This window comes from Centruroides sculpturatus, unplaced genomic scaffold (genome assembly GCF_000671375.1).
Source record: "Centruroides sculpturatus isolate CEXI.00-Female unplaced genomic scaffold, Cexi_2.0 scaffold344, whole genome shotgun sequence".
Classification (NCBI taxonomy): Eukaryota; Metazoa; Arthropoda; class Arachnida; order Scorpiones; family Buthidae; genus Centruroides; species Centruroides sculpturatus.
The window spans coordinates 380,293-391,834 of NW_019384558.1; the positions used below are offsets into that span (position 1 = coordinate 380,293).

At 29.9% G+C, this 11,542-nt stretch overlaps 1 protein-coding gene across 3 annotated transcripts in view; it reads right to left on the reverse strand.

Moving 5' to 3' along the window:
• Positions 1-457: 457 nt before the first annotated feature.
• LOC111623922 (presequence protease, mitochondrial-like) overlaps positions 458-11,542 on the reverse strand; it is a 74,801-nt gene continuing 63,716 nt past the window's right edge. For all 3 annotated transcript variants that reach the window (XM_023366655.1, XM_023366654.1, XM_023366653.1), the window contains 8 exons: positions 10,922-11,022; positions 10,741-10,843; positions 10,553-10,665; positions 10,406-10,459; positions 9,831-9,902; positions 9,639-9,753; positions 693-826; positions 458-620 (listed from right to left, as the gene is read on the reverse strand). In XM_023366655.1, the coding sequence (XP_023222423.1) occupies positions 524-620; positions 693-826; positions 9,639-9,753; positions 9,831-9,902; positions 10,406-10,459; positions 10,553-10,665; positions 10,741-10,843; positions 10,922-11,022 (789 nt within the window). In that variant the 3' untranslated portion in view covers positions 458-523. The remainder of the gene's footprint in view (positions 621-692; positions 827-9,638; positions 9,754-9,830; positions 9,903-10,405; positions 10,460-10,552; positions 10,666-10,740; positions 10,844-10,921; positions 11,023-11,542) is intronic.

The following is an 11,542-nucleotide window of genomic DNA, read 5'->3' on the forward strand; positions in this document are numbered from 1 at the left end:
ACTAACAAAAAATGCAATGGCAAATGCCAAAAATAAAATTGACAGAACTTTTCACGCACCCTGTTTATGTTTGACCTCATCCTTCACAACCTAGCTACCCCATTGCAGTGTAGCCAAAACTCACAATAGGTACAAGTAAAAGGCCCACTTAGTGCATATGGGCAAAGAGTAATCAAAAAGCTTGCATTACTTATCATTTACATTGAATCAAAGTGGAGACATATCTAAGTATATAAACAACAGAATTTGCAGTAAATTTTTATTTACCTGAAACACTTTTCTTAAGTGATGTGTACAAATAGTCTTACAGACTGCTTTATGTAGCAGTATTAGTATTCTCTCATAAAAGTCAAATGACAAAAAGCAAAATATGTAAAATATCAATAGATTGTTAGGCAGAAACCAATTTTTATTTATGGTGAGTGTGCATTTTGAGAATATGCTAATATATACATCATTTTCAATGTTAAAAGAATATTTATTTAAATTATAATCTAAATGTACAAAAATAACAATATACACATCATTCTTTATATATAGTCCAGTTGGAGTTTCCCATTGTTAATTCGTTTTCTGGGCCAATCAAGGAAACTGAACACAATCCATCTGCAGACAAATATCTACATAATAAAAAAAATCATTATTTACCATTTGAGAATGTGCTTCCATTCAAAATTAAGAATGTAAAATACTTAGAAACTGCTTGACGTAGGTTGTCTCCATTCACCACAAATAAATTATCTCTGTGCCTCTGTCTGATATCATCGCTTAATCTGTCGAGAAATAAATACAATCCTTTCCTGCCTGGAGGCACTGGTTTATCCACCTACAAATATAATGTTTTATATTTGAGGACAGCAAAAAATAATTACTACTACTATTTCAACATATTTCAATGTTATAAATCATCTAATAATTATTATTCATCATTATATCATCTCTTAGCAAATATACTTATTATAAGATTACATTATACATTCAAAGTACCAGTATATGAAATAAAAATGATAGACAGACACTTCCACAAATGAGCATAGTCCAAAAGTCAGTTAATCTTAGCTTATAAGATTCTAATCTGTTATCTATTAATTAGTAATAAATAATTATAAGAGTCTGCTGGCCTTATTGTTATTACAGATTCATCAAACACCTTTCCAATTTTTATTCATTAATGCATGACCTCCAGAATGTATTTTTGTTTATTCAACAGCCCTCTTCAGCTGAGTTAAATATATACTTTCAATAACATGGTATTATAGATAAAATACACATAAAAGAATCAAATAAATGAAAATACAACATATAAACTGTCATTTATCTAAATATATAAAATTACTTGTTCTGACTGACTGAGTGATTGATTCATCATTGCCCGAGCAAACTGCTGAACCTAAAGAGGTGAAATTTAGTACACAGATTACGTCATGGAAACGCACATTAAGAAGGCATTTTTTGAAATTTCCCCGCAGAGGGAAAAGGGAGAGCATTAAGGCTTAACCTGAAGAACGGCTTCTACTGTACTATTTTAGATGCAATTTTTTGTTTTTAACTATGTTTTAGTAGGGTATGCAATGAGAATGCACACCAAGGGATTTTTGGAAAGCTGTTCTTCAGGTTAAGCCTTAATCCTCTCCCCTCCCCTGCGAGGAGGAGAGGATTAAGGCTTAACCTGAAGAACAGCTTTTGAAATTGATTCCCATACTTTTCCTTAAATTGATAACATTTCAGACATTGTTATAAATATTTTTATATATTTTTATTTTTTAACCAAATGTTCAAACCGTTTTAAATTTGAATTTATTATTGCATATTGGTTCGATTATAGAATGATTGTAAACGGTCCAGAGAATTGATCAAATTGAAAACAGTTCATTTGATTCTCAGCAATTCTCATCATTCTCAGCAGTAGGTGTTATATAACAATTACTATGATTGTTGAAATACTGAATATAAATGGTGTTTGCTTGCAAAATCTGCACAGGTAAAGTCACGGTAACAGCTAGTATTATTATATAACTAACCACGTACAACATCATAACAAATTTTTATGAATTTTTTTATAATTATGTTAAAATACCAGACATCGTAACAATGCTTAAAGTTAATTCTATATCATATACAGTGGTACCTCAGGATACGAACGCCCCAGCATATGAAATTTTCAGGATACGACATGGAATTCGAACATATTTTTGCTCCACAATACGAACAAAAACTCACCATACGACGTTACATTAGTTCGCAGTGCCATTTTTTATTCACTTCTGTTCATTGGTCTCAGTCCGCGCGTTTGCTTCATCGTGGAAGGATCTCGCTCAATAAAGGAAATCTTGAGGTATTATCAGAAAGTGGCTGATTTTATTGAAAAGAAACATCCCAAAAAGATTCACACTGGCCGTATTGCTACTCGGAGTAATGACATTTGCCTAAGTCATTTTAGAAAAATTTTAAAAAGTAGGCAAAGCCTAGCACTTTTGATAGATATTTTACCAAGTGATCTCTATCCAGTGAAAGTGCTGTTGGAAGTGAAGGAAAGAAAGCAAAAAGCAGTGAATAAAAATTAAAAAATATATATATAAAACAACACTAATTTTATCTTTTCTAAGTTATTTTTAAGTTATTGTTACATTGTTATGTAAGTTTAGTTTTAGTATCATTTCCCTTCTCCCTCTCTTCCGCCACCAGTTTACACAGCCACCATCGTCTATCCTCAAAGTTAAAGTGCAAACAAAACTACATTTTTTTAATCAATTATTATTCTATTATGGTTATTTATACATTTACAACTACAAAACACATTTTCAGTGTTTTCCTTACTATAATTATTTTTTTTCAATGTACTACTTAGCTTTAATTTGAGTGTGTTTTTCGTGTTGGAACGAATTATTTGGTTTTACATGTAATCCTGTGGGGAAAAATGATTCACCTTACGACATTTTCATGATACGATCTCAGTTTCGGAACGGATTAATTTCGTATCCTGAGGTACCACTGTACATTGTTGTATGATATTCAGTTCTTGGTGGTGTTTTCATTTTGGTATATTCTTTATCTTCTTTTTCAAATCAGTTAATCTTGTTTTTGTTGTATTTTCTAGGTACACTTATGTTCACATTCATGTTTTCTTTTAAAAAATGAAAATGTATTAAAGTACTTGAATAAGATCATTATAAATTAAATAAGATCATTATAATCATTATAAAAACTAAACAGGTGACTTTTAAGCCACTCTGTGTATTAGCCAAGTTCAAACATCTAGTCAACTGGGTCAAATGCATGTTATTTCCACCATCCAGTTTGTATCGTAAGAAGAAATTGGTTTTCATAACACTGGCCATTCCATACCTGGGTCCCATTTCATTACATATTTGTTGAGTTTTCAAAAAATTTAGCTATATTTTGCCACTAGCACCCCAGATCATCTTACATGGGATACTTTGTAATGATAGAGAGGTTACATTCTGAAAAATCTGGGGTATATACTATACTCTTACAAAATCTTCTAACTGGGCAGAAAGTATTATATATTGGAACCACTACTAGAATGCTCAGCCTCTATCTCAGAACATTGTGATGATGTAGCATGTAACAAATGTACAACAAGCGATAGAAAGTAACTTTGAGCCACTTTGGTTGCAAACTCCCCTCCTAAAATGCTGTGGGAATCAAAAAAACATTATTCATATGGGAATCACTTTGCATCTTAACATTGTCACCATGCAACTTTCCATGTTAGATATACTGGAGTTGTGGATAGCACTGTTTAATCTTCTAAAGTTGTAAATCATATGGTTCCAATAAAACGCCTCGTAGCAACATTAGCACCACTATACATTTATTATTTGTTTATTGACTGTTTAATTTATTATTATTTATGTATTTTACTTTAATCTAATTTTATTCTAGATGTTTTTATTTTATAAATCATCATATTTTGTATTATTGTGTAATTTATATTTTCCATGTGTGTGTGGGACAAGCAATTTGAAAAAAAAAAAAAAAAACAGTTAATGTTCAGGTTCTTTTTCTTAATTTCAAGTGTTTTGTTCTCTATGAATGATTCTGCCTGAAGAGGACTGTTATATACTGTTGAAAGTACTCACAAAATAAGTTATTTTACGTAATGCCGACAGACAGTTGTATGTGTTATCTTTTTTTTTATTAATATTTTGCATGTGTAGCTACCGTAACATGATAGTTGAATCATAAGAAAAGGCCCCCAAAATCTGGGGTCGTCTTATATGACAGATACAAAAAAAAAAAAATTAGATGAAATTTATATAAATTAAAACCATTATAAAAAGGGACAAACTGTAATTATTTACTAGTAGAGAGTAGGGTATGTCCACAAAATAGAATAGCCCATGCGATATTTTTGTGAATAGTCAAGGTTACCTGAATGTCTGAATCAGTGCGAATGTTTGCAACAATAGCAAGACAGTGCTGCCAGATGCAAGAAAATAAAATTTGTTATTTGAAAAATTACGAATTGGACATAATTCCGTATGCGCTATACAGTGTTATTATCCAAATGATGATCGCTGATCTAAACAAAATTCAATAGGTCATCGATAGTTTGGGATCATCTTACAGGACAGATAATGCTAAAACTATAAAACTTCAACAAAAATTTATACCTCGTCTTATCTGCGCAGATATATGGTATTTAAAACTTTATCATTCTGTATATAATTTATATTGAACGATAAAACATTTTCTCAAATTTTGTTTTGTCTGACTAATTTAGAAATATCTCTACAAGATGAATAACTTAAAATTTTTTATATCATAAAACAAGTTGCTTTAAATAAATAATTTCCAACATGAAGAAGGATAAAAATGTTCACTTACTTTTAATAAAAACTGATAATTATCCATTATCAAGGTATAGAACAAAAAGAGAACTAAAACATGTCCATTTACCTGAAGACAGAGATAACACAGAACTCTGGTAACATACAGCAAGTTTACAACAAGCAAAATTTTTATATTTTGGAACATGCTAATTTTGATAACATTAAATGAGTGTTATCAGAGTATAACCAAGCCAAGATTACTGTAAAAATTGTTTTCATTAAAAAAAAAAAAATAGACAGATTAAACTTTGGTTGCATTTCTTTATGCAGCGCTGCTCGATTGCTACACAGCAAAGTGTTTCTAAATGAAGCACTATAATATAGCAAACCATCTCTACATGTTTGCTGCAAGAGATTCCTGCAGCAAAGATAAAGCAGCTTTTATGTCTGCTACACATGTAAAGCAAAATGAACACTTATGTGTATAATACAATATTATGCTGTGAAAATAAAAAAGTTGAAGTGACTGTTGATAAAAATATTATGGAAAGATTAAGAAGACTTAAATTTTATAAAATGACTCTGAAAGTTATCTAAAGAATAAGAAAATACTATATTTTTTAAATATAATTATCTATCTCTTATCTCTTTACTTTCCTCACATTTTCAGAAAGAGAAATACTCAATTCTTTATATCTATTTATTTAAATATTGTAGTTCTTTAACTAAAGCACTACTTTTGGCTGTAACTAGAATTAAAGGATAGATTACAACATCCATGTTTAGCTCGAGCAGAAAGCGTTTCTAAACTATAATGCAGTGACGTATAGTGATAGCTGCTCATGACGTCATTTTTGCTAAACTCGCTACATAAAAAAGCACAGCCTTTTCATTACCTTTTAAGACAAGAATTATTTTGCATAGATCACAGCAATCTACTCTTAAGTATTTATATATTGGACAAGGACACACACATACACACATATTTACATATATACTAGCAGATGAGCTTGGTGTTGCTCGGGCAAAAAAATAACAATGGCAAAGATTAAGATTATTAGATTATTTCATACTTCTAACCCTTCTATTATATTATATTACGGTGTTTGATTTAAATACTTACAAAGGTTATATTACATAAGAGTTTATCATACTGAGTGCCCAATCTAACACATTTTAAAAATTCTTTAAATTGTGTACAGTAGAGGAGTAAAGAATTTTACTCCTCTATTAAATGTATTAGATTGGTCATTCGGTGTGATAAACACTTACGTAAGATAACCTTTATAGTTATATAATTCAAGTACTGTACTATAATAAATATTAAAATGAAAACCCTTTATATGGTTTTTGTTTTAATATTTAATAAAAATTTATTTAAAATAGGTTTGCTTTTATACAATTTTTGTCTACATTTTAAATCAAATTTTTTAATGCATTTTGGTAATTATTGATTAAAACCCATAATCTCTAAGTCAATAATAAGTGTTAAATAAAACAATTTTGATCATCTGCAATATTTACACCCAAGGAAGAATGTTTTAAAGAAAATGAATTCTATGGTCAAAATACTTCATTTTATTTTCTGCAAATTTATTGATCATTTTGTTTCCTTTGCCTTATAAATTATGTTTTCAAATTAGTTTGAAAATTATATCATATCAAAATAAATGATTATAACTTAAATATATAATAAATACTTTTTTATGATTAATAGTTCCATTTTCCACCAAACGACATCAAGAGGATCTACTCTCATGTTTATTGGAAGGTCAGGCAGACTTACAATGGAGATGACTGAATGAAGGATGTCAGTCCCTCAAACTCAATCACCTCTATTGTATCATTTGGTCAAATTCTAAAAACTTCTCAGATTCTGATCTGGATTCAAACTTGGGAGCTCAGAGTAACAGACAATGCCTTTACTGCCTCAGCAATTATATTACAGTACAGTGGGTGATTGGTTAACGAACAATTCAGACTACAAACAAATCGGACAATGAACAATTTGTGAAAGATTTTTATGTTTGGATAACAAACATTTCACAGAAACACTAAAAGAAGCAACATAAAATTACAAATACTGATTGGTTTTCCCTTGTCTCCAGGTAACAATTTGAAATCTTTTGGAGCATGAGAGATGTTGACATCGAAACTCAACCCAACACCGATCGAATAGTATTCCTCTGAACTTTCAACTATCCATTGTAATTCCAGCTTTTTGTTTACCTTTCTGACAAATAATTTTTTATAGTCTTTGTGAGACTGTTGGGAACTCATTAAGTTTGCATTTGTTTTTATTTTCTAAAGGTGAGAGTTTAACTGTCCTATCAGATATTCATTAATGTTTTAACACCAAAATTTCGAATTTCATTCAGGCCTCACATTTACATAATTCTTTCGTGCGCTAGTTGATTTCTGTTCTCTGAATTTTTGTGAGTGCTTTTCTGAACTTTTTATTTCAAACAGAAACTGATAATATTATGGAGCATAAAAAGAGTGGAGTGTCAAGAACCGTGCTCACCATAGAAACCAAGCAAGAGATAATAGCCAAAGTAGAGAGTGGGCAGAATATGTATGATATTGCTAGGCAGTGTGGCATGAATAGATCTACAGTAGGCACAATCTTAGCTAAGAAAGATATAATCAAGAAGACTCAAGCAGCTAAAAGAGTAACAAAAATCACATCTGAGAAACAAAGATGTGCCCATCCATGAAAAAATGGTGAGACTGCTTTTAATTTTGATAAAAGAAGGGGAAATGAGATGTAACTAGTAGGGTTTCTCAAATGGGATCCCGGTTGTTTTTTAACTCATGAAATCTCGTAAATTTCTTAAAAGTTCACTTTTTTCTTATTTTGTGTTAAGGTTGAGGAAATTTCAAATAGAAAGTATAATTAACTCAAAAACTATCATAATACATTTGTATTTATTAATTTTAAACCTACTTATTAGTTTTTTAAATTTTTGCTCATTATGGTATGTCACAAATGGTCAATAATCAATATGTAGCTTATTTGTGGCAGGACTCTGAAAATTCTTTACTTGTAATATCTGGAATAATTGTGCTTATGCTGTCTTAATTTTTAACCATGCCTGGTAGCTTCAATAACTGCATAATGCTAGATTGTGCAAATTGGGAAAGAATACAAACAAGTATGAAGTCTTCAAGTATGAAGTTTTTCTTCATAAACCTGATTATTAAAGATGAATGTACTGCCAAATTAGCGGCTATAAGCTTGATATTTCTATTAAAGCAGCCAAAGCAGACAAATCAAGAATACTAGACAGGAAAAGTAGTACTACAATCTCAAAAACAAACTGGAAATCTTCCAGGTGAAAAAATACTTAACATCTGTCTTCTCTTTAATCATTAAACACGATTCCACTCACATCAATTGAATCAGAAAGGGCATTCTCAGTAGCAGGACTTTTCATTATTAAAATAAGAACTAGGTTGGGTGATTGGAGTATATATAGATCATCTTTGCTTTTTAAAATCTTATTATAAAAATTTACAATAATATTTTGTATTATGTTTTTTTTAAAAAACGAAAATTACCTTTTAAGTTTAATCTAAGTTCATTTTTTTAAATTTTCAACTCAATTCAATTCAATTTTATTGTTGTTGTATGCAGTTTCCAGCAAACTTTAATAAATTTTTTCTATTTGTAAAAATTTCTATGTAATTCAAAGGTAATTTTTAATATATATCTTACACAGCATTATTAATATGATTTTGGAGGTTGCAGAATATATTAAATTACTTTAAAAAATGAAAAATAATTATATCATTTGATTTCAAGATACTTTGTATATCTTAAAAATAATTAATTCTATCCCAGATCCTGGGAAAAAGTTCATTTTTCCTGAAATCCTGGGACAAACAAAAGACCAGGAAATGACAAACCCTAGTAACTAGTATGACTATCATTCAAGAGAAAGCTATAGAAATTTTTAAAGAACTGAAGAAACAAACTCCACATTCATCCTATGAGAAGATAGAATTCAAGGCTACCACTGCATGCTTTGCAAAGTTTAGAAGGAGAACTGGCATTAAACATTTGGTAATTCATGGTGAGTCTGCTAGTGCAGATAAAGAAGAGAGAAGTTTGGTCTCAAATTTGAGAATTCATTTAAAAAAAAAGGATATTGTCCACAACAAATTTTCAATTGTGATGAAACTTGTTTATTTTGGAAGCAATGTCAAACTGTACCTAAATCACAAAAGACAAAAAAAATGGAAGAACTCCAAGAACTCTTGAGTGAAGAACATGAGAAACTCAGCAAGATGTGTTTTCTTCTGAAAAAGCAGATTTATGCCGATATCTGTTATTAAAGGCATTTTGAAGAAGAGGGAGGATGTCAGAACAATGGTCTTAGAATGGCATCCAAACCAGGTTGAGATTAATAGGCTTGGGGATCTCTACAATTACAATGCTATTAATTACTTCTGATAATCCTGAAGAAGAGAGAAAAGCAATTGACATTGGATAGATTCTTTAACATCCCACAAATGGAAAAACAACATGACTGATAAAAATGCAAGACTGTGTATATATGTATTTTTATTATTACATATTAATAAACATAACTTTTTATTTATTTTTTGGGGTCTCCAGAATGAATTAATCAAATTCCCATAAAAATCTATGGTAACTTGATAATTGGTTAACAAACAATTCGGGTAGCAAACACAATCTTGGAATGGATTATGTTTGTTACCCGATCACCCAGTGTATTAGAATAATTGAATATAATTAATATTTCTCTAAGATTTGTTTTTTTAAATTTTAAAATATTTTTTATCAATGATAAGCTAGAAAATGGCAAAGTTAATTACATCTCCAAAAGTCCTTAATTTTGCTTCATGAATATCTTCTGATGAAAAGTCACCATTCAGTAACCAATGAACAGAATCTTGAAATGCCTGTAGAGTTTTCTTAGTATTTGGATCTCTGTTATAAAAGAAGATTTTTGCTTCAATAATAAAAGTACAAAAATCTGTATTCAATTATTAATTTATTTAATTTACCTGTAGGAAAAAAAATTAAAGGTCCCACCCGGAGACTGGAAACACCCTCCTCCATAAGCACCACCACGTTCTCTAAACATTAAAAAATGAAAATGAACAGAATGCTATAGGTTATGTTAAAATACAGTAGAGCCTCGAAAACTCGGCCTAATGTAGACCAAAGGGTGGCCGAGTTTGTGAAAATGCCGGGTGATCGGGAATGGCAATAAAAAAATAAGTACGAGTGTGTAGTTTTCAGAAAATACTGTACTATACTTGTATGTATCGTTCACTTGAAAATACAACAAAGAATAAACTGCCCAAATATCCTTAAACAAAAGAAAAGTATGTCTTTTATGAAGGCATAGAGCCTTTACTAAATGAAAATGAAAATTAATGAATACATTGTACAGTAATTTACCTGATAAGACAGACCTCAGAAAAATACTATATGAGGCATAAAGCTGTCTTTATCATGAAAAGTAATTAACTAAGGATTTTTTCGCCCTGCCAGGGTGTGGCCAAGTTATCCAAAGTGCCGGATTATCGAGTGCCGAGTTTTCGAGGCTCTACTGTATTATTTTTAATAAATTTACCTGATTTCTCGATGTAAAAATTTAAATGTTAACATATTGGCAGCAATACGTAGACTGGAAAGATAAAAGCATTATAAATGATACAGAAATTGAGAAAGAGATATATTTAAGATGATTGTCCTTTTATATATAATATCAAAAATGCACCTTGCATAGTCTTTATGACAAAATGGAACAGAAAGAAAACTTTTCCCAAAATAATTCACAAAAAATGGAAAGATAAAATGAGAGTTCTTCTGAACCGGAGAAAATTTCTTTACCTGAACAAAGAGATTACATAAATGTTATCACATAAATATATAACATATACAAAGGAATTGCTAGGTAGAATGTACTTCATTAGAATTATGAGGAGGAGCATAGTCAATGGATGACAGGAACAATTCTAACTGTCTTGTGGCTTCCATTGTCATATTTGATGTGGTATTAATAGCACACCTAAACAAGTGTTTTTTTTTTAAAAGATAATTCATTAATAATGATCTTTACTAGATGTTACAATAGCTAAAAAATTACCTTAGATTATTTCTTTGTAATAATACATTAGCAATTTCTCTAAGACATTGGAGGGTCGATTCAAAATTTGTCTGTTCAGCCAAATTTTTCATGAATTTCATCTGAAAAATAAAAATTTTGTTATCAAATTTGGCACAACAATTTATATGATAGAAACTCAAAATCTGTTTACTCTTGAAATTAAAACAAATGTGTGAGTTGGCAATTCTCATCAATCATTCAAATATCCATTCAAAATTATACAATAGACTCCACTTATTGCAATCATTTTGGGATTTGCCTATACTGATGATGATAAAATTATTAAATTATGTTACCTAATGTTATCAAACTATGATTAGGAGAAATTCTAATTTCATTAAATCATGTAAAATAAGTTAAAAATGTATAAATTGATGCTTTATTAATAACTAGCTTACCCGTCACGCATTGCTGTGATCTCAGAAGAAAGGAAATTCAAGCAAACTCGTTATGATAAAATTCAATTTACATTTTATTATTTTTATTGAAACTTATTATTATTATTAATTTTCATCGGAAAAACATTTCAAAGTGTCGTTTCAATTCTATTTATTTATTGGAGTGTTTGTGGATACACGATATTTTTTGTTTTTCCGTCTG